At 42.9% G+C, this 24,688-nt stretch overlaps 1 protein-coding gene across 1 annotated transcript in view; it reads left to right on the forward strand.

Moving 5' to 3' along the window:
* yrk (Yes-related kinase) overlaps nt 1-11,649 on the forward strand; it is a 15,867-nt gene extending 4,218 nt beyond the window's left edge. Inside the window, 11 exon segments of the mRNA XM_032534914.1 lie at nt 2,953-3,210; nt 4,174-4,276; nt 4,907-5,005; nt 5,177-5,280; nt 5,430-5,579; nt 6,757-6,921; nt 8,364-8,543; nt 9,778-9,854; nt 9,968-10,121; nt 10,276-10,407; nt 11,402-11,649. Coding sequence (XP_032390805.1) covers nt 2,953-3,210; nt 4,174-4,276; nt 4,907-5,005; nt 5,177-5,280; nt 5,430-5,579; nt 6,757-6,921; nt 8,364-8,543; nt 9,778-9,854; nt 9,968-10,121; nt 10,276-10,407; nt 11,402-11,610 — 1,631 coding nt within the window. The 3' untranslated portion in view covers nt 11,611-11,649.
* The last annotated feature ends 13,039 nt before the right edge of the window (nt 11,650-24,688 follow it).

Consider the following 24,688-nt stretch of genomic DNA (forward strand, 5'->3'; position numbering starts at 1 on the left):
CGTTAAAGGCAGCAGCTTAAGTCGAGTGGAAAGGTGGATAGAGAGAAAATGAAAGGTTATTGTTGGAGGGGTGTAGGCACAGAGAAGAAAAAAACAGCAACAAAGAGGAAGATGTGTGTGTGTGTGTGTGTGTGTGTGTGTGTGTGTACACTCTGTCCTCCAGGAAAAGGGGGAGCCATCAGGAGGGCTGACAGGAAACTCAAACAGGGCTAACTTCCTGTAGCTCTGATGGCCAACCTGATAGTGATTGAGTGTGTGCGTGCAGGCTTGTGCGCAGGTAACATTTTGCATATTTTGCTCTATTCTCTTCTGGATGAAGCCCATAATAGTCTTTGTTGCTTTGAAGATTGAGAGGAATTTGGGGGAAATTTGTGTTGTGTATGGGACGAACCTGACGATGTTCACTGGGAATTCTGGTGATGTTCTTTTAAAATAAACTTTAATTACTTCTGATTTTTGTCACTCACTGTCACAACCTGTATGGTTCTTCCTGTGTGTGACTTCCCTCACATTCCTCAGCAGGTGGGGAGGCCTCAGCCTGGGGTTTAGTCAGCTTGAATAGTTGCTAGTTTGAATCCTAGGGCTGCTCTACACTAGTTGCGAGTTTATTGATTTGCAACAACAGCACATTAATATATTTATTGATACACTTACAGTAGCTAACACTAATGCTGTCTAATATTACAGCCGTGCAATACATTTTCCCGTCATGAAGGTGTTGATTTAACTTTATGGTCAGTTTGGAGGCTCTAGTTTAGGGTGTTGTTGAAATGTATTGCGTTATGCAAAGAGGTGTTTCTAATATGTTGTGCAACCCCATATAAATATCTATAACAATAGACTATTAGATTAGATTAATATTAGAAACTACAGCCTCCAAATTAACCATGAACCGTGTTCAACCAAGGGCTGCAATTAAGGATTACTTTCATAATTGGCTAATCCGCCAATCAATTGAAATGTCTATAGCATGTCAGAAAAAAGTGAAAAAGGCCAATCGCAATTTCCCAAAACCCAACTTGACATCGTCAGATAGATTTTTTTGTTCAACCAACACTCCAAAACCTTAAGATATTCAGTTTACTATCACATAAGACATAGAAAAAAATGCCTTAAAATAGCTGCAGTTTTGTTATCTGTTGATTAAAGCTTTAGTGCGTACCTTTTTTATATTGATGAAGTCCATTACATTCAAGCCATTGCCAAATGAGTTGATGTAAAGCTAAAAGCTAATCTCTCTTTCTCTGTATATCCAGTTGGACAGAGCCAGGCTAGCTAACCGCTAGCTAAGCTAACTGGTTGCTGGTTGTAGCATCATATCATATTTCCTGTACAGACGAGAGTGGTATCATCAAACTCCCTGCCAGTAAGCGAATAAGAGTATTTCCCAAAATGTCAAACCGTTGCTCTAAGGTGTGGCTAATAAACTGTTGACTAGTGCTCTGAGGATTGCCTTGAGCAAGACACTTAGCAGAAGGCATATTTGTTTTCCTGAAGAAATAATGCTGAAAACAGTTTGCTCAAAACTGGAAGTCAGGATTGTGTACATGTGTGCACATCTACACAATGATCATTGTGAAACCCATTTGTTTCACTTACCTCTGTCTAATGACATTTACACACTTCTATTTCACCACAAACACCCACGCACACACACACACACACACACACACACACACACACACACCACACACACACACCCACACCCAACACACACACACACACACACACACACACACACACACACACACACACTGACCAGAGAGAATGAGTACCCCTTCTGGAAATTGCAAAGCAAAAGGGGAAGTGGCTAACCCCACATCGCTCTTTGTCTTTCCTTATCTCGAGTTCTCTCCGTCTTGTTTTTTAAACTTCTCTGTCTCCTCGCGTCTGCCTTCACGTATCTCTCTTTATTCGCGCTTTAACGCTCTTGAGCCTTTCTCTTGCATTCTCCAAAACCTTTTCCCTCTGCGGTTCTCTGCCACTCACCTTCTCTTGCCCTGCTCTCTCTTATTCCGCCTCTCGTCACTCACCACTTTCCTCTTTTTTCAGTGGCGATGGTGATTGACAGATGATCTGACAGAGGAAGACTCCAGGTGAGGAAAAAAGTTAACTTCTCCTTCCCGCTTTGCCTCCAACCCTACTTCCACTCAACCTCCTCCCGCTCGAGGGAAGTAAAGTTCTTTTATTTCAAGTTTGTTACTTCCCACCCACCAGTTCTCTTTAGTTTAGTGACCCTCTGTGTATTGGTGATACGTGTTGCTTTCACTTTCTGCCAGCTGTGTTTGAAGTCTTAGGTTGCATAGACAGGAATTAGTAAATTGAGAACATTTACTAATTTCCTATATTGACTCTTTTCTAGATAATCTTTTAGATTCTTGTCTTTTGTTTTCTTTATCATGTTATTAATTTAGTAGTTGAGTAATTACTGTAATTAAAGGGGCATCGCACCAATTGTACACAAGCAGTCCAGTTTGCAGAGAGTTATATTCTGAAACTGGGGGAGCTTTACAAAGTTTGAAAAAAATAACCCTGATGATGTCATTTCAGTTATTTCAGTTTGGGCTTAAGATTTACATTTTTTCATCAGAAAGCTGTTGTTACAGACTGTTGGTGTGGAGTTTGAAAGGTGTGTGGTCTCACAAAAGATGTTATCCAATTGCATTATGGGAAATGGGGAGGACTCATACTAGTCCTTAAAAGACAGGATATCTTGGCCTCTGCTGCTTTTTTATGGAAGTGAAATAGTAACCTATCAGAGGATCCCTTTCAACAGGTTATTTTGGATTTTCAGTATATTCTGTATTTTTAATTCTAATCAAACCTTTGTTGTTATCTCTGTAAACAAAAACACACACTGCATATGGCTTTAATCAGTATTGTACAGCATTAAGCAGGAATAAAGAAAGGAAAAATTGACATTTACATATTTATATTTGTTTGATTTCACAGACGCTGTCTCCGTGCTGGTTATTATGGGGTGTGCCTGTTGCAAGCAGAAGAAGTCCGTCAAAGCAGCAGCAACATCAGCAGCAGTAGACGTTACAGATCTGTCTCTTAGCAACGCAGATGGAGGGTTGTCCGCGGCCTTGACTCAGGGCCGTTACTGTCCTGACCCCACTCAGACCATCCCAGACTTTAACAAGGGCTTCTCATCCAGCACCATATTCCCCAGCACCAACACACACCAGCGGCCTGGAGGCGTGACAAGTAGGAGTGTGTGTGTGTGTGTGTGTGTGTGTGTGTGTGTGTGTGTGTGTGTGTGTGTGTGGTGTTTGTGTGTGTGTGTGTGTGTGTGTGTGTGGTGTTGTGTTGTTTGTGTTGTGTGTTGTGGTGTGTTGTGTGTGTGTGGTGTGTGTGTGTGTGTGTGTGTGTGTGTGTGTGTGTGTGTGTGTGTGTGTGTGTGTGTGTGTGTGTGTGTGTGTGTGTGTGTGTGTGTGTGTGTTGACTGCTGTAGTTGTTTCTCCTGGACATACTGGCCCTGAATTGATCACACATTCACATTTAAGCCTAATGTTAGCTTCTGCTGAACGTTAAATCATTTTTACTGATATATGATAGGACTATGGTTGTCGTCCTCTGTCTCTTACATTGAAATCGTGCTAGGAAGCGTCTTTTTACAGCTAATATGGACAGAATGAATCCTTACTTAATTATAGACCTGTGGCTCAGGAGGCAGATTGGGTCTTCCTTTTATCACAAGGTTGGAGATTTGATCCCCCCCTCTGCATGTCAAAGTGTACCTAACTGAACCCAAGTTTGCTCCTGATTGGCATGCGCTCTGCCACCATCAGAGTATGAGTGTGTCTGTGAATGGATGAATAGGACGCAAAATTGTTTTTGGTCCGGTATGTAGAAAGCGCTGTATAAATGTAGTCCTTTTACTCCATTAACTATTTTAATGTACTTTTATATACCTTCAGGACATTAAAACGTAAAACCATAGATGGTAGTACTGGAAGTTGATAACTCCTTTGTTTCTTGTGTGTGTGTGTTTTTGTGTGTGTGTGTGTGTGTGTGTGTTGTGTGTGTGTGTGTGTGTGTGTGTGTGTGTGTGTGTGTTTGTGTGTGTGTGTGTGTGTGTGTGTTGTGTGTGTGTGTGTTGTGTGTGTGTTGTGTGTGTGTGTGTGTGTGTGTTTGTGTGTGTTGGTGGTCGTGCCAACGTTGTGGCAGGTTGGTGAGTCACTCTCTTTATAGCTCTGTATGACTACGATGCTCGCACTGAAGATGACCTCACCTTTCAGAAAGGAGAGAAATTTCAGATCATCAACAACACGTAAGCACAAATACAGCTGTATTTGAATAACATCTGCTCACAGATGTTGCTGTTTTTAGGAAGAAAAAAACCACTCAGGATTTTAATAATACACTGTGGCATAACATTTTTACAAAATGCTTACTGTATGTGTTAAATGAGGTCAGTGATGATAATGGTAATCCATTTTGTTTGCAAACGTGCTGCAGGCTGCAATTAAGTACCACCCGTTAACACTGTGCACTGTCAGGGGTGTCAACTGCTGCTAGTGATGTTGACATGCTCATGTTCTTGTCTCTTTCTATTAATCTAAAATCAGTTTATATGATGACGTTTAAATTGGGAGGTGTTTGGCGTGAATGTTACTCCACATTTCTAGACACCTTTACGCTTCTGTTCATTTCAATGCACTAGATAAGTGTATTTTGCACTTAAACCTATCAGACAATTGTTTTTGTAAAGTACAGTTTTTAACAATGTCATTGTTCCTTTTAAATTTAACATTGTCAAAAATTATCATAATGTAATTATCATAATGTATATTATCGTAATGTACTACGAACCCTCCATCATGTGTTACCAAACTGTGAGCTGACTGCATTATTACACCTCATTCCTCATGTTGGACGCTTTGTGTCTGTCTTTTTGCAGAGAGGGGGACTGGTGGGAGGCTCGCTCTTTGGACACAGACCACACAGGTTACATCCCCTCCAACTACGTAGCTCCTGTTGACTCCATACAGGCTGAAGAGTAAGTACACACACACACACACACACAGTAGTGAAAGGTACATATGCTAAAATATAAGTACTGACAGTTTACATTGAAATTTTTGTCAATAATTGACATGTAGTCTGAGGGCATAGGTCACAAGATGTGTGCTGTTGCTGCGGTTGACTTGTGTTGTTGTCATGGTGACAGGTGGTATTTTGGCAAGATGGGGAGGAAGGATGCGGAGAGACAGCTGCTGGGCCATGGCAACCAGAGAGGAACTTTTCTCATACGAGAGAGCGAGACCACTAAGGGTAAAATGGACACACACACACACACACACACACTCTACTGCTCAAAATACATGAAAGCATACACTTTCTCTCTCTTATCTCTCACCTCTCCCCCATTATATACTCCTTTGTTCCCCTCCCTCTTCCTCGCTTGTCTTTTCCCTTTACAGGTGCTTACTCGCTGTCTATCCGTGACTGGGACGACAACAAGGGAGACCACGTCAAACATTATAAGATCCGCAAACTAGACAATGGTGGCTATTACATCACCACAAGATCACAGTTTGATACTGTGCAGCAGTTGGTAGAGCACTACACAGGTAACACACACAAACACACGCACATGGATTCTAATTCCTCCTCTTTTTTTCTGCTTCTCCTTGAAAGAGAAAAAAACGGTTATGTTGCCATTTTCTGATGCACCTTCATGCTCCAAAGCTCCTGCTTCTATGGATTTTATCAAAAACCTGTTTTGACTCTTTGCCCAATCATTCTCTGCCCAGCTGCAAGAAATAATTAGCCTTATTCTGTAACTACTTGATTCATACTGCAATTGCAAGTATGTAAGTAGAAAAATGTAGGCAGTACATAAGCACAATTTTGATGTACTTTGCTTGAGTATTTCCATTTGCTGCTTCACTACAATGCAGAGGGACAATTGTACTTTGTACTCCAACACATTTACTTGACAGCTTCAGATACCGATTTTACATAAAAAGTATAGGATCCGCTTGTAAAATATGATGCATTGTTACAGAACTACCCAAAAGTGCAGTAAGTAATTTAAACAAGCTCCACCTTGACCAACAACATTAAAATTAGGCTTATAAATCAACGCATCAAAAACAAAAATCTACTAAGTCTTTACAATACAGTAATACAAAACTCGGAGAGTTTCACTTTTACATTAGTAGAATTTTGAATCCCGAACTTGACTTGTATTGGATACTTACTTACTTTTGCTTTAGGAAAAGATTTAAATACTTCTAACAGCACTGACTGTGACTTTTTAAGCTTAATTCAGAGTTGTTGTAACAAGCAGGGTTCACACCCTTCACTTCCTCTCTTCTCTGGCAGTGGAAATCTGCCTCCTAGTGGTGTGTGTTGATAAAGCAAACATTCTACAGTTTGCGACATAACATGACACGATCATCCTAAGAAAGCTGAGAGATTTGGCCACATATATCATAGACTTTATTTGCCAGTGTTTATTTGTTGTTCCTATGAACTGTATTGTCTCTGTCTTTTTTTTTTAAATATCTCTGCATGCCTTTTTTGTATCTGTACATCATATTGCTCAAAATGTGTGTTTATGTCTGTTTGCTGAGTATTCCTTATTCCTTTGTACTTTAGTTTTTGGCTAACTTGTGAGTTGCATAAGCACACAAGCAACTTGTCTTGTTCTTTTTTCATCTCTGCATTTGCTGCTTTTTCCCCTTTGTTTTCTTTTTGTCTTGTTTCCTTTGCCTGCCTGTTTGCCTCTTCTCTCTCTCTCAGAGAGAGCAGCGGGACTCTGCTGCCGTTTGATTGGCAGCTGTAAGCGGGGCATGCCTAAGCTGGCCGATTTATCAGTGAAGACCAAGGATATGTGGGAGATTCCCCGTGAATCCCTTCAGCTGATTAAGAAACTGGGCAACGGCCAGTTTGGAGAAGTCTGGATGGGTAGGAATCAGGGGACTGTGTTGCAGTGGGGGAAGGTGACAGCAGGAGCACACCTGGATAAAATAAAGTATTAAAAGATGAACAAGTACATATAAGGCTTTTAAAGTCTTGGTTGTGTTAAGTTGACAAGAACATCTGTAAACGATTCTGGGGTAAAGACACCTGCAATCTCACAAGCATACACAGTAAAACCCTGTTTATCTGACTGTGTTGTTCAGAGTCTGTCTACCTGCAAGGAATACACCTGTAAGTCGGACCACACAGACAACACACAGCTGATAGATCTAGTTTGAACTAGTTTTTGAATGTGTGTTGAATAGAAACTGCAGCAATGAAACTCATCCCTAATGCAGTAAATCCCTGTGTGGGTGATAACAATTGCAGACAACCTTTAGGTGATTGGTAGGATTGTTTTACATCCAGGTGTGCAGCGTTGCTCCCCTCCTCCTCTGTTGTTGCATGTGCATGTTTCATTATCTCACCACATTTCTTTGTCAACCCCCTCCCTACCCCACCCCACCATCCATACCCATCTTTTTTCAATTTTCTCCACCCATCACTACACCTTTTTCTCCCATTCTTCACCAACTTCCACTCTTTCCTTTCTCTACATTTCCACCTTCCTTGGCTCCCACTTCCTCCCCCTAATAGGCACTAATGATGGGCTGTGTTATTACCTGACAAAGCCCTGTCTCAACTCCGTCCCGCTCACCATGGGCCTTGGGCGGGATGCCTGGGAGGTGTCCAGGGAAACGCTGTCCATGCAAAGGAAGCTGGGACAGGGCTGCTTTGGGGACGTTTGGATGGGTGAGAGTGACACCGCCAACCTCTGATGCCCGCCACAGGCTTAGAGGGAGAACTGTCTGTCCAGCATTGTCCTCCGTAGTGTCGTTACTGTCCTGTAGCAAAGATTGTTGGTAATGCTTAAATTAATTTATGTCAGTGTAAAGTTGGATGTTTTTCCCAATATCGCTTGGTATTCCCACAGGATATTTTTCCTATCACATGTATCACCAATATGGGTTAAAAATGGTCATGCAGTTTCACTGATTAAATCCAAACGTGTTTATCCCTGAACTCAGCCAAGCTAGGAGCCTTTCCCTGTAACTCAGGTACTGCTGGTGTTGATATAGGACCAGAAAACCTCCCCCCTTACATTACTGTCATGCATGCTCTCCAAAACAACAATCATTTGCATGCACCATAAGTATGACCACATGTGTGTGTTCATTACATCCTGCATGGTGTGTTTATTTCTTTCTATTTTTAATATTTATATCTGTATGTATGTTTTTTGTGTCCAAGTGTAAGTAATATGCACATGTATCTCCAGGCATCACCTTGTCAGTATGCCAGAAAACTGGTGTGTATGCCTGCAAAGTATGTGTTTGTGTGTTTCCATGCACTATGTGTGCATTAACATCTCCTTGTCTCTGTGCCAGGCATGTGGAACGGTACCACCAAGGTAGCAGTGAAGACTCTGAAACCGGGAACCATGTCCCCCGAGGCCTTCCTTGAGGAGGCTCAAATCATGAAGAGACTCCGTCACGACAAGCTGGTTCAGCTCTACGCCGTTGTCTCTGAGGAGCCCATCTACATTATTACCGAGTTCATGAGCCAAGGTATCAGGCTGAGTAAACTGTCATGCCTGTGATGTACTGTAGATAGAGTCTAAATCCCTGCAGTTGGTTAGAAACCTTACCAACTAGAAGTGAGCTCCTCAAATTGTTTTTTCCCTAATGCATAGTTGACAAAACTGTAAAACATTTAGAGATTGCGTACATTCACCAAGGTTGCAAAATGGAAAAATAATATGTTTTTAAGTTTTTAATCTGCATCTGGATCACATTGAAATGCACTTTGTCATAATTAAGGGACACTTGATACATTTCTTTCAGTTAAGTAAGTGCAGACATTCATGATAAAATAGGGCATTTCTATCTTGCATTGAAATCTTAAAAAACTAAATACTGGATGTACACCTGTCCTAACTTTCAACCATTCAAACGTTTGCGATATGTTGAGTGTCGAACAGACAAATAGGAACAAAACAGAAAAGCTATAGTGCGTAGTTTCTGTCATCTCCATGAGGAATTCTAAGTAATGCCAACACCATTGCTGTAAAGTGCACATGACACAAGCCTTCTGTAATCGTGCACGTGCCCCCACCCCTCCTCCACACAGTTGCTAGTAGCCAAGAAGGACACGAGGATTAAGAAAAACATGATGAACTCTTCAGAAGAAGTAATTAACTTCACTGAAGTTACTGCGTGCGGAAGTTGCCGGACAACAACAATTTCTAAACGCAGCCATGCAGAGAAATACAGAGAGTGTTGTGTGAAGCTGATAGTCTTAATTAGCTTTGTATCAACTTATTTGGCAATGGCTTGAATGTAATGGACGTCCATTAATATGAAAAAAAGTTACTCACTAAAGCTTTAACTTTGACATTCAAGGGATTTACCAAACGTTACAAATTGGCAGAAGGGTGGCACAGTGCTCAGGGAGGCTTCGTAATTTGGAAGACCAGAGTTCACGCCCCAATGCCTCCTTGCTGGGCAAAACACTGAATTCCTACCTACCCAGGAATTCTCTTTCTTCCTTTGACCTTTGACCGTGTGGAGGTGGCCTGGGGGCAGGTGAAACATTCTGTCAATATTAACTAAAAAACTAAAAAGAAAAAGACAAAGTTGGCATTGTATTCATTCAAAAGAGTCACCATGCGTTTACAAGCATCTATCTAATAAGACTTACTGAATTATATTTGGTACCCACCATGATACACAGCAGATATGAGTTAATTACTGGAGGCATGACGACTGGTTGTGATGCTGCAATCTTTTTCTCGTTTTTCAGGAAGTTTGTTGGACTTCTTAAAAGATGGGGAGGGGCAGAGTCTTAAGCTGCCTCAACTGGTGGACATGGCTGCACAGGCGAGTTAAACAGACACTAAGATACACAACACATTGACAGCAATTAAGGGATATAAAGAAAACACATTTTCTCACCGTCTTTCTGAGCTCTTTTTGTCTCTTTGTGTTTATAGATTGCAGCTGGAATGGCGTACATTGAGAGGATGAACTACATCCACCGTGACCTGCGAGCAGCTAACATCCTTGTTGGAGACAATCTGGTGTGCAAGATCGCTGATTTTGGCCTGGCTAGACTCATCGAGGACAATGAGTACACAGCCAGACAAGGTAAAAACATGTGTGTATGAGAGAGACAGATGAAGAGAGCCACACTTGCACAATGCAATGATTTAGAGTGTCCGCCTCTGCCTTCGTGCCTATATTTTTATACATAATCTTTCCTTAATATATGATTATCTTCACTGTGTTGCCATGGTTTCAGGGGCAAAGTTCCCAATCAAGTGGACGGCTCCAGAAGCTGCATTGTATGGACGCTTTACCATCAAGTCAGATGTCTGGAGCTTTGGCATCCTACTAACTGAACTCATCACGAAGGGACGGGTGCCATATCCAGGTACCGGGTATTTCTTATTCTTCATCCATGGCAGTAACATTTTCTCCAGGATTGGTTATTTATCAGCTATTCACTATCAAAAAGGGGACAAGATCACATTTTTATAGCAAAAAAAGGTGGTTGCAGTTAACAATTGACTGTTTGACAGTGTGCTTACATTTTAGACCAGAACAAATTACATTACAACACTGGGTGAGTTTAGGGCCTCAGTGTCTTTGTTCGAAAGGGCTTCAAAAGTAGATGGAAAGGAAGGGGAGACCCTTTCTTAAGCACCTGCCTCCCTGCTGTGCTAATTAGCACACAGATCATGCCATAAGGGGTGACTGATGCTGCAATAAATCCCTATAATTTCTCTTACTATATGTCATTAACACCAAGTATTGCTAATTTTACTAAATAAATATGTGGATTGAGAATTTCACATATTTTGTTTTTGCAGTCATTTTCATTTTTAATTGACAGACTTATGATAAATATGATAGAATATAAATACCGAGTTTCCCTTCGGGGATCAATAAAGTATTTCTGATTCTGATTCTGATATGAATCAATCAAAGATCACAAAACAAATAAAATCAGAACAATAATGTAAGCAATAATTATACCATAACAAATAGTAGAATCTTGAATCTACTGCACATGGATGTGCAGTAGATTCAAATTCTTAAAAATGAACACATAAAATAGATAAAAGAAATATCCTCAAACCAACATTCATGATCAGTTGTTTTGTATTTCAATAAAGCCACATGTACTGTAAACATGTTACTGCATGCATAATTACTTAATTACTATTAATAAAATAAATTATTCCTCTTTTTTATTATCATGATGCAAGTTTGGAGGTATGTTTCTAATTTATTTGTGATATAATGAGATTTATCCTTGATCATTTTAAAGTTGCAGTATGTCATCTTTGCATTGCATCCTGAGTTACCCTATGATTCGAATCCCTATTGTTTCCACATCCTCCCTCCATCTTTCATTCCTTTAGGCATGAACAACCGTGAGGTGTTGGAGCAAGTGGAGAGAGGCTACAGGATGCCCTGTGCCCCGGGCAGCCCCGCCTCGCTCCATGAACTGATGCTGCAGTGCTGGAGGCGTGAGGCTGATGAGAGGCACACTTTTGAGTACCTGCAGTCCTTCCTGGAGGATTACTTCACCGCCACAGAGCCGCAGTACCAGCCCGGAGAAAACCTGTGACCGCACATGTGTATGACAGTTGGAGCAATAAACGGACAAACAGAAAGAGAATGACAGATAGACACACGGGCAGACATGGATTTACACAATGCAGTTACAGATACAGTGTTTGACATGTTACAGTACACGTGTACAGTACACACACACGCACACACACACGCACACACACACGCACACACACACACACGCACACACACACACACACACACACACACACACACACACACACACACACACTACGATACATATCATTGGCTAGTTTAGACAGTTTCCTCCTTTTGGTTATTGATCACTGCAGCCCATTCAGGATGGATCAGTCAACCATGTTGAGGAGCAGAGTCGGAGCTCTGCTTTTCAGGCCTTGAAGAAATGTTGCTTCACTCTGTAACCATGACAACAAGGAACTGAAAGAAGATGTAGATGGTTGTGTTGAGGTGGGGGGAAGTCAAGTGTGTACATGATTTGTTCAGCTGCAATATATGTTCAGGTCCTATTGATTCCTCTTTCTAAGAAGAGCGATTTAAACGGCTAACTTTTTGCCTGAGATAAATATGTTGATACATAAATTATAGAAGCTGCAACCGCTTTCAGACAACAGTCGATGAACCTTGGGAACCTGTGTGGTTGATTATGTACACAGACGCTGTAGGATTTATCAAGATGCCTCCTATTACAGTAATCTTACGTACATATAAAAAAGGCTGTTGTACCGATCCATGTCCATCACCTGAAAGAGGAAACTGATTTCAAACTTGCACCAACATGTGCCTTAAAGTGGTCAAATTAAGGGCTGTTTTAGATTTTATGTACCTTTTAATACTGTTTATTTTAAAGTCTGAGAGAGATGGTAAAGAATGCTCATTGTCTAATAATATGTATGGCAATTTTGTATGTAACTGCCTCTCTTGCTGTTTTAATTTAACACAGATATATCTGTGCATCACAAAGACTTTTACATCTAGTTAAACGTGTATACAGTTTTCATCCATTGGGAGGACAGGGTGAAATTTTACACATAAAGAGGAAAGATCAGTGTCAGTGGACTTTGGAAGGATAGTGTTTTCAATCTGTGAGTGTAACCTTTATGTGATTTTATGAGATTCCCCATTTTATTGTAATAAATATCAAATATCTTTCCTGGGTTATGACATGTTTCTTATTCCATGTGTGTTTGGACATGTATGCTATTTTATTTGATGCTTCCTCATAGGTAATGCCAACGACAGGTGCCACCACATGTAAAACACTCAAATATACAAAGATGAATGATATTTTTCTTTGCCTTCTTAGTCTGCCTTTACATTTTTATTATTTGTTTTATTATTTTCCTACTTTTCCAAAGGCTCATGTGAGGAAACGTCAGATGTTTTATGCTTCAAGCTAAATATGTGTGCAATCTACAGCATTTAACATTTCCAGGTACGTACACAAAACAATTAGCACAAAAAGTAATGAATTTTTTTTTGGGCATTTTAGCCAATAGCTGTGTGACAGATCACTTTACCTAAATAGATATAGCTTTACAGCAGTCCTCATGTTTTACCCTATTTCATACATTCTGATTTTACCACAGATTGGAGATGTAGTTTTTATTATATTATATATTATTAATGCTTGCGCTATTTTCATCCCTGGCATTGCATGGCAACTATTAACAGTCCTCTGAAATTCTTCACACTGCACTCTTGTCTCACTCTCTTCGCTGTCTCTCTCGTTCTCGCTCGCTCTGTTTCAGTCTTCAGTAAACTACGGTTCCCATAGTTCCACAGGTGTAAAGTGAGGCCAGCTACGGGTGCCCGGATGGCTTTAACAGGCAGGCACGTTGGAGAGGCACAACGGAGACTGGGGCGCACGAGAGACAGGGAGCTGGAATTGCAGGGGCAGAGACGCACGGGCGCACGGTCGATTTTCGCCTCCCGCATACTGGGGAGTCCCGTGTCTGTCACCACAACCAGAGCACACGGCTCGAGCGCGGTTATGTCAGCACCTTAATTGGGAGCAAGACTGTGAACCAACGTCCCTGCTCACCATTTTTTCATTTGTTTCCTCCTTTTGTGTTTTTTCTTTCCCATCTTTGTGAGTGCAGATATTGATGTGAGCCAGAGGAGCGGTTTTTCCGTTAAGCCGCACGAGACGCTGTCGCGCGACGGCAGGAGGAGACAACGTTTACGTTGATGTGGGAGGACGATCGTCCTCCGATGCGGGGAGCCCAAATGAAGGGGACATGCTGCGCGCTGACGGCTGCAGCCGTTAAGGCAACGGCTCCGTGACCCGGGAGAGGAGAGGAACGAAGCACCGTCACCGACAACCACACGAGCCCACAGCCCAGCCAGCGTTGACTCCGCAACAGCTCCAGCGGCCAGCGCGAGCCCCCAGACTCTCTCTTTCCCTCGGTGAGTGCGTGTGCAGCGTCTTGTGTACACAACACAAAAAATTTGCTTACTGTCCGCTCAGCCAGTTGTGCTGCGCACCTCTGGCTACGTTTCCGTTTGAGTCTTTTACATTAACCACATCGGTGCCGCGGACGAACGGAGCCCTGCATTCGATCTTCTGGGTCATCTGGGTTTTACTGTGGGCATGCAGCGGTGTGTGGTGAGGTCTTAAATTATGATTTTCATACACGCACACACACATAATTTGGTTGAATGTGCGCACAATGAACTGTGTACCCCCACCTGTTTTTTTCTGAGTATTTACAGTCTTCTCACCTACTAGCCTCATTATCACTGACTTTATATACAGTGCACACACACACACACACACACACACACACACACACACACACACACACACACACACACACACACACGTCTTGTTAATTTGCTGTCTCCATAGACCGTACCTCTGTTGGTGACTTTTATAATTCTGAATTTACATGCCCGTGATACATACCAGAGGTTTGACTGTGAGCCCAGCTCCTGAAGATGGACAGGTGTTTGTTTTACATATAAACATGAGACACCAAGAGTCCCGTCGATCCGTCCAGCCCTGGCAGCCGAACCCCCTAAGTTGTCAGGGCAGTTAGGCAGGACACAGCAGCATTACATCCTGCAGTGGCAGCAGGGCCGGTGTGCTGGAGAGACATGGCGTACTCATGATGGTGATTATCTGCTCTTGTCTGTGAAAGGAGGGGGGTGACAAATAAGAAAGAGTGCATGGGAAACTGAAGGAGAGAAGAGTGAAGAGAAGACAGAGAGAGAAGTCAATGTCGGTGTCTGTGTCTGGGCAGTGACAGTTTGTTATTTAAGGGCCCCTCAGAGATGTGCACAGGCTGCCCTAGTGCAGGTGCTGTTAGAATGCAGAGTGATGCTCTGTCTGTATATCTGTCTGTCTGTCTCACTCATTCAGCCAGTATCACTCTCTCAGTTTCTGGTTAAAGCAGCAACTGAGAGAGTGTGGTTCTCTTATTGGCAGGTCCACTTGGACATAATGAATAATTTCAACCCACTGAATGCTGGAATGAAAAGGAAATGGCCTTACCTTGGCATGCAGCCGCAATCTGTCTGACTTGTCTTGAGTGCATGGCCGTGTGTGTGTGTGTGTGTGTGGTGTGTGTGTGTGTGTGTCAAACAGAATGTGAACATATAACAGCTTAGGCCTATTGTGCTTCCTACCTGTGTGAGCTGGGCTAGTTGTCATAGCAACGGCCTTGTAGCTCCGTTGATGTTTCTCCTGTCCTCATTGGCAGGGTCAGCGCACCTAACACACCACATCTCGTCTTAAAGCTGTGTGTGTTTTTTTGTGTAAGCATGCATGTACTTCCATGTGTAATTGTGTGTGTGTATGTGTTGTGTAAGTACCTTTTGTTTGCTCCTTGCTGCAGTTTGTAGGTGTGTGGGTTGATGGCAGTGACAAGCCTGTGCGTGTGTGTGTTTGTGTGTGTGTGTGTGTGTGTGTGTGTGTGTGTGTGGTGTGTGGTGTGTGGTTGCAGTGTCACAAAGATACACCCTGCAGATATGACAGCCGACAGCTCATCCAATCACCTGTTTTCTCTCTCTGCCTATCATCAGCATGTAGGTTTCTGTAGTCAGACGTCCTCTTGATATGGAGGTCGTCATGGAGATGGAGAAGACAGGGTGGACACATTCATATATGCTCGCACACACACACACACACACACACACACACACACACACACACACACACACGAAACATTGATCTGTACAGTATATTTATTAACTTCCATTGATTTTGAGTTATGTTCAGGATGGTGCAACCTGTTGAATGGGTAAACAGGTGTTTAGGAGAGTGGCACTTTATTGATGCATCAGGTCTAAACATGAAGCAGATTAGCTAAAGAAACAGAGAGATTGAGTTTGTTCAAATGCTAATTCTCCCAAAAAAATCTCAGGCTCCTCCTTCCAACTACAAAGCATCAAATTTCAGGAATTTGTCTTCTATCTGTGCACAAGATTTGTCAAATGCAACAAAGAGCTGGTTACAGGTGTTATGTGGAAGTCAGATGAAGATCATTCAGGCACTCCTCTTTGAATTCAACAACAACATATATTACTATATCTGCCATTTAGGAAAAAAATACACCAGTGTTGTGAATCAGTGAGGCCAATACTACTCAGCACTTGAAAAGCCTCCCAAGATACATGAGGAATTGATTTTTAAGGCACACATTCACCTGAACAATCTATTCATATTGACAACATCTGGTTGTTTAGAGCTTAGAGCTATACTATATATTCAGAAGATGGCTTTAAGCGTAATATTTGGATGCAAATAATATTAATGTTTTTTCTGCTCTTCAAATCAAATATGTTATATTGTACTGCAAGGTTTCCATGGTCTGCTGTTAAAAATCTTAAGAATTCAATGAGAACTCTTATTTTAATATTAAGTAATTGGAAATTTTAGGAATATTCTACAACTTTTAGTATTTTCCGAAAAAATTATTAGTCATTACTTTGTCCTTGGAGTGAAGGGTCCTGTCTTTCACAACTCCTATTAATCTAATCGTCACCTACGTTAATACCTGTAGTCACAGTCAGGTAAACATTCACCTCCACACGCGCACACACACACACACCACACACACACACACACACAACACACACACACACACAAACACACACACACCACACACACACACCACACACACACACACACACAAATACACACTCTCACACACAACACAGAAACCATTTACATTGAGCATTAGTGTAAGCAGTGTTTGTATGCTCGCTTCTGTCACCTCCCACACGATACATTCATAAAACGGCTCCTCCGCGCCAAAGCCACTGACTCAATAGAAGGCATCTCTCTTTCTCTTTTATCTCGCCTCCTTTGCTTTTTAACCCCTTTGCCCCCACCCCCATGTATCTGTCCTTTAGGCATCCCCTTCTTCTTCTTCCACTCCTTCCTTCCTACCTTTCCTATATCTCCCCCCCCCCACACACACACACACACACACATCCACACGCAAGGCTGGTTTCAGCCGGTTTGAGTCTGACAGTGGAAAGGAAGCTTCGACCTCTCACCTCCAGAGGATGGAGGGAGGGAGACAAGAGGAGAGGGATGATGGAGGGCAGCGGGGGTTGGAGGGGGTTGGAGGGGGTGAAACTGCAAGTGGCGAGGGAGAGGTCAAAGAACAGGAGGGATTGCGAAGAAAAAGGGAGAGGAGAGCTGGGGGAAGGGACAGAGAGAAAGAGAGAGAGGACAGAGGGGTCAGAAAGGAAAAGGAGTGATAAATGAAGGGACAGTGGCAAGATGGAAGGATGAGGAGGGAGAGCTGGAGCGCATGAGAGAATGAGAAGGAGAGAAAGACATAGTGTGAAGCTGCTGTGTACCTCCCTAACAAGCTGGACAGAATCAGCTCAATTATTAAAGAGGAGCGAGAGATGGGGAAAACACGCAGACACACAGACGTACACACACACATCTCTTGATTTTTGGCACCCACCACATACTCGCTGTCTCTCTCTCTCACACACACACCTATCTGCAGATCAACATACTTACACATGTACAGTGTGTCTGATTTCCTATGCCTGTGCGTCAGCGTGTTAGATTTATCTTTGTTTTTAGCGGTGTGTGAGTGTGCATATAGATGTGTCTGAATATGTGTGTTAAAAACAGTGAGTCAGAGGATAAGCAGTGACTTGTTAGTGATTCTCCTCTACATCCCCCCCCCTCCCCCCCTTCTACCCAATTTGGCTTCAGCACCGTCTCAATGTTCCACCAGCGTGGCTTCAATGTCGTCCTATCAATATGAACAGATAATCAGAGCACTAAGGGGTCTGTCTATAAATCCCTGCTGGTTATATAGTTTTCACCCTCTTCTGTTTCTATCTTCTCTTCCTCCCTTCCGCTCCTCCTCTTCCTCTCTTGCCTGTTCCACCCATTTCTAGTTTCTCGTTTTCATTCTTCTTTCGCTTTTCCCTCCTTCTTTCTCTCCCTTTTCCTTCCTTCTCTGAGGAAGTGTATGCCCCCAAGGGACGAAAAGATTTGCTACCTTCCAGGAGAGAAAGAGATTGTGTGTGCTTCTTTGTTGTGTGAATGTGTGTCCTCAACATGTGTGTGTTTGTGTGTGTATGTGTGTGTGTGTGTGTGTGTGAGAGTAAGAACACACACTTCCTGAGACAGAAAGGGAGAGAGAGACAAGGATGAGCAAGTGAAGAGCGAGTGAGAGAGTGAAAGCAGGAGGCTGTGGAGGGGGAGGAGAGAGAAAGAGATAAGAGAGAAAGACAGAGAGTAGTCGGGGAGAAGGGGGAAGATGGATGAATGTACTGCGCACTGAGTGTGTGTGTTAGTGTGTGTGTGAGTGAGAAAGAGAGATGGTCGAGAGATGCAGGTAGACAGAGGAAAGGAAGGGTTTCTTATCCTCTCAGCAGGAGTCATAATTTCTTAGAGCGTGCACAGATGTGTGTTAGTGTGCATGCCTCATTGTGTTTGTGTGTTAGAGTGTTACTTCATTCAAGCTTGAGGCCAAGAATCAGAGAGGTACAGTTGTGTAGCATCAATGTGTATTGTAAGCAGCATGCGTGTGTCTGCGTGTGCTTTAAACGATGTGTATGTTGAGGCTGTGCCTGATGAGCTGTCAGTATCTACAGTTGGAATGTTCACAGGGCGGCCATTGTTGTTCAAACAGCCAGCAGCCTGCTCCTTGGCAACGGGCGCTGCAGCAGCGTCTCCCACAGCAACTGTGGAACAGGAGTATGGAGGGAAGAGGAGGAGTCAGAAAGTCAGGGCGCAGCACAGAGGCCCCTCTCCAAAACACTGGCCTCAAGGTTTGAGTGTGTCGGGGTCCAAGCATCTGGTTTGTGTGTCCTCTGTGTGTGAGGTAGATATGCCTGACTGTGCTTATGTGTGTCGGTATGTGTGGTTTTTAAGTGCGTCTGTGAGTTCTTGCCAGCGTGAATACGTGCAGTGTGTGCGTCAGTGTGAGCGTGCATCTTTGCTCGCACTTGTGTGTTTCTCCCTGTTTGTGTGTACATGTCAGCTCAGTGTGTGTGTGCACCTGTGTGAACTTTAAGTGGGAGCGTTTCTGTGTTTGCACCTAAGTGGTTGGTTTTATCCTCCTGCATTTGCATGTGTTTGTGTGTGTTTGCAGACGTATCCCTGCGTATCTGTAATCCCATATGTGTTTTTGAGTGCACACATGTGCACACTCCTAGCTGTTCCCAGCTGGGGCGGATGATCACATGACCTGACTGAGGGGCGGCCATCAGCAGCGCCAGGAAACTGCCTGCAGGAGAGGAGAGAGTGAGAGAAAGAGAGAGGAGAGAGAAAAAGAGAGGAGAGAGAGTGTCAGGCTGAGTTGAAGATGAGGGAGGGGTGTTGGGGAGTGGGAGTGTGTGTTGTGGGAGAAAAACTGGGGGTGGGAGGTGTGTGTGGGTGGGTGCTAGAGAGATGAGAGAGGGAACAGTGAGGAAGAGAAGTGAGGAGGGGGGTGAAGGAGGAAGAGGAAGGGGTAATACAGTCCTCCTAGTCTTAAAATAACTACAGCATGTATGTTCCTGCAGAAACAACAGAAGACAGACAGTCAGATGGGGGTGGGGGGTCCTGGTTTTGTGTTGACTAGTGTTTTGAGCTACTTCTCCAGTCCCCCTTGTGCATCCTTGGCTGAGCCGCCACTGTATCTGGTCTGTGTGAAGTCTGTTTACGTTAGTTCTGTGCGCGTATGTGTGTCTGTCTGTCTGTTCGTCTGTCTGCCTTTTTGTTTGTCTGCACATATGGTTTATGTTTTGCACTCTGTTCATTTATATGCTTTGTGTGCGTGTTTGTTGCGTGTGTGCGTACACAGGCTTGCTCTTGGCAGGAGATACAGCACGCACACTGATGATGGAGATCATTAGGAATTTCCTGCAGCTGGGGAGATGCAGGGGGGGCAGGACGGGTGGGATGTGAGTGGGTTAGAGAAAGAGGAGAGGTCAGAGTGAAGGAAAGTGGGAGTGAATGGGGGGGGGGGTCTGTATGTAAGTGTTTCAGTTGGACATTCTCTGTTTGACTGAGGTGAGTGTATGGAGCTGCATCCCATTGCCCAAAGTTCAACTCTGTTTTTGTTGGTTGCTGGTGGTAATTTGTGTGCAAGCATGTCTGCCCCAGTAGTGCGATATATGTGTATAACCTTCCTCGCACCCATTGGCACACTTACGCACACCTCAAGCTCTCAAAAAAAAACAGGTCTGTTGAGTTTGGATGTACTGAAATTCTCACTGTTCAATGTAACTGCCTATTAGGCTACAATACACTGCAGTCAAGGCAAAACCTTATAACTTCAATTTCAATGGGTTATTTTTCATATACATACACTACCGCTCAAAAGTTTGGGGTCACTTAGAAATTTCCATTGCACTCCATTATAGACAGAATACCAGCTGAGATCAGTTGCATTGTTTTTTTAACCAGGGCAGCAGTTTTCAGATTACATTATGTGCTGACATAATTGCAAAAGCGTTCTCCAACGTTTTTCTAGTTAGTTTTTTAAAATGATATCAGATTAGTAAACATAATGTGCGTTGGATGATTGGAGGAATGGTTGCTGAAAATGGGCAATGTAGATATTGTATTAAAGATAAGCCACCCACTCAGATCAGCTGGTATTCTGTCTATAATGCAGTGGAATAGAAATTTGTAAGTGACCCCAAACTTTTGACCGGTAGTGTATATATATATATATATATAAAAAAAATAAAACTCTGCACTGTTTGACTGTATTGAGAAAAATATTGAAAATGTTTTTTCCCCCTCTGAGAATCAGTTGGGGGATCAGTTTAAGATGATGTCCAGGCACTGTTTTAGTTTGTGCTCATTTTAAATGATTTTGTGTTCTGTGATGCTGCTGAAGTTGCATAGTGCTGCTGAAGTTAACTCTGAGACCTGTAATTCGTAGATAAGTATTTTCTTTGATTAATACAGAACGTAAGTGTTTACAGTTCAGTAGCCACTTTACAGTGATGCTGTGTAATGTCATATAATGTGTAATGTTTTATTTACAAAGGCAGACAGACATTTATTATCTGGACTACGACAGGACACCGTCTTTCATTGAAAACAATGCACGGGTCCTAAACAGTTGGTCATCACATTGTTGAACAACATTTTTTTTTATTGTCTTTTGCATTATTTTTCTCTCAATCAATTTTTTTTGTATAAAACATTGTGCATTGTTATGTGTTTTATGTAGGTTTGAGGCTGTTGGGGATGAAGATTGAGGTTTAATAAGAGTTCAAGTGGTGTGGAAGAACAAGAGGCTGATGGTAGTTGAGTTTCTACACTGTGTCACTCAGTCTCTGTGGACCCCCAACCCCACCTCTTTCTCTCTCCTGGCCTCACATACACTCTCTCCATCTCTGTTTTATCCCCTCTTCTTCTTATCTGTCTAAACCTCTCTGTGGAGCTCCCCCCTCCCCCTCACCACTCTCTCTCACTACTCTTCTCTCTCCCTCTCCCCTCCCTTACCCCCCCCCCCCCACCTCCCCCCCATGCGTTTCGGTGCTGCTGCCTGTCTCTGACAACAACTGCACACCCGTTAGAGCTCAGTGAGTGCTTTAACAAACACACCCAGGAAGACACACACACACACAACACGCACACATACACACACACACACGACCAAACACACACACACACACACACACACACACACACACACACATGCGAGTGCGAGCACTAACACATCCCCACACATGCAGGGTCTAGTTCTTCATTGAGGGTTGCTGCTGGCAGGCCTGTGAGTCTGCAAGCCTTTGTGGCTTTAAGACAGATGGAAAGAGAATAGAGAGAATATATATGCTGTACAGATACCATGTACAGAACGATTGTTCTTCTCATACTATGCACAACAGGGCAACTGCCCAAACTGAAAAATGACAAGCGTGTCAAGCGTGTTGTGCTGTTGTTTCCTTTCCTGTACCAAGCACAACAAACTTTTCACCTGCAGATGAAAAATATACATAATCAAACATTTTCAAGCAGAATAGTCATATGAGAGTTGCTCTTTTCAACAGATCATCATGTGGGAGCAGTGCTCACCATCAGCTGTTTTCACGGAGACAATACTACGCCACTGTGTGTTCTAAAAGCCCCAAAGCCATTCACAGTAAAATGCACCAAAAAGCATTTGTTACGTATGATGGTGAATATATTGGAATGGCAGCTGATGGATGCCAGGAGTGTTTGCTTCAACAATGAATCATAGTGGGAGCGTTTGATTGGCTGGCATCTAAGCTCTGTCAGAAAGTCCCCTGTCAAGCACAGTAGAGGGATATTTGCATGTGTGTCTTTGTTTTATGTGTGATCGTGCATTACTATATATGTGTGCGAACGTGTGTGTGTGTGTGTGTGTGTGTGTGTGTGTGTGTGTGTGTGTGTGTGTGACATGCATGTCTTTATGTGCAAATGCAATGTGTGAGTGTGTGGGAGGATGAAGCTGTGGGGGCATATTTGCATGTGTCTTTGTGTGTTTGTGAGTGACAGTGTGTGCATCTATGTGTAAGCACACGTGCAGCAATGTTTAATTAAAGCATGTGTTCTTCTCCTTCTCTCATACACCGGTCAGATGGAGCCTTAATTAGGGAATGCTGTTAATTAGATGAGAGAGAAAGTGAGAAAGATAATGGGAGAGAAGCAAAGCAGGGAGGCAGCACTGGGCACAGGAGGGACTGGGTGAAGGGGTTAAAGAAAGTATGGTGTGTGTGTGTGTGTGTGTGTGTGTGTGTGTGTGTGTGTGTGTGTGTGTGTGTGTGTGTGTGTGTTTGTGTGTTTGTGTGTTTATCTCCTTGTGTGTTTGTCCTGGTTGTGTCATTCCTTAGAGTAGCAGAACGTTGAGGTTGGTCTGCTCCATGTGTGCAGCGCTAAACTCTGCTACAGCAAAACTCTTATACTCCTCCTTCATTTCCTCTTCTGTTCCTCCTCTTGCCTCCTTCAACTTTTTCTCCCTTTTCTAAATCTGTCGGCCTCTGTCTATCTCTCCACTTACCATCCTTTATCCATATCAGTCAAGTCTTTCACCTCCCTGCTCTTCTTCTGTCTCTCACCCTCATCCATACTTTCTCGCAAATTCACGCACTTATTCTTTCACTCCTTCCAATCCTTGTCCCACACTTTCTTTCCCTCTCGCTCTCTGTCCTTCTCCCTCCCTCCTAATCAAAGCCATATGTTGGAGAGAGAGAGAGATGTGAGGATGGACAGGATTGTGTTGTATGTGCAGTGTGGTACAGTGTTGGAGCCAACCGTGCGTGTATATGCGTGCAAGTGTGGCACACATGCTTGTATTTGTGTTTGAATATGTGCATGCGTAAAGTCACGTGTGAGTCTGATAGCACGTGTGGTCCAGATTTCGTAAGACGTTTGTCAGTCTGTACTTCCATTTCTCCTCTGCTCTGGGTTTCTATAATCCCTCTATCGTTCCTGTCTTTCTGTCACCTTCATCTCTCCATCCCCTCAACAACTCTATTCATCACCTCTCTGCTTCCCCCCGGTGGTTATTCACACATTCTCATTCTCGTTGCACCCTCCAAGTCTAGTGCTTTGTAATGCATTTCAATAGTTTGGATGAAATGTGGCATGCAGTGTGAGTATGTGTGCTTTTCACCACTACTCAATTGCTTTTCATAATTTTGTGTATTTTTACAACATGTAAATCTACTCACTCAAATATGGTGAAATTGAAAGATTTGTCTCAACTCACTCAATCCCACACAATACCTGAGTCTGTTCATCATTATGTAGTGATGCTCCTCCAATAGAATAGATAATGTGGCACTGGCTTATATGTACCGGTACCTTCAATCTGTTGGTTCACATTGAAATGAAAACTAGAGTTTAAAAATGTATATTGCAAGTCATCCTCCAAAAAAATAGTGTCTGATGTGAGATGGTGCAGCCCTCACCAAAATACTGATTCTAGTCTGGTCTGAAGCACGCTGTGACATCATGTACTAATCTCTTATTCTCTTTTACTTCCTGCTCCAACCTCCTTCTCACTCCTTACTTTTTCTTTTCCCCACTTACCATTTCTCACCCCTTCTTCAACTCTCTGTCCCTTCCTCTGTCTGTCCCTGTAGCAACAATGGGCAAAAGACAGGAGCAGAGGGGAGAGAGAGAGAAGTATTTGAGCTCTCCTCTGCAGTATTGATGACCCAATGATCCCCTGCAGAACAGAGCCAGTCAGGCAGACAGAGTGAGGCTCAACTCAGAATTAAAATCAGAATCCGCGCCATAACCATTCAGTAAAAGCAACTGCAGATTATGAATGGTAAATGTAATCTAATGTTGTCATGCTGCTGTGTGGGTTAATAGAATAGAGTGCGTTACGCATTAGGTATATGGCCCATTGCCAAAAATTCTGTCACACAACCGCAATTTCATCTGTGCTGAACGTTTTTATATTTATAGTGTTTAATGCCTTACAATGACCAGTACATTTAGTGGCAAGAAGTTTAGATGAAAGTTCTCAAATGCAACAAGGAAATGTTAATACATTGGTGGACTTCCTATCCAATTGATAATATTATAATATAATATTCGTAATATTGTTTTTATTTCTGTCCTCAGGTAATTGAAGCATCTTGTCTGTTGTTAAAGGAAATACAGCTACAAAGAAGAAACACTTCCCACAGTACCA

Source organism: Etheostoma spectabile, chromosome 14, assembly GCF_008692095.1.
Source record: "Etheostoma spectabile isolate EspeVRDwgs_2016 chromosome 14, UIUC_Espe_1.0, whole genome shotgun sequence".
In the NCBI taxonomy this organism is placed as follows: domain Eukaryota; kingdom Metazoa; phylum Chordata; class Actinopteri; order Perciformes; family Percidae; genus Etheostoma; species Etheostoma spectabile.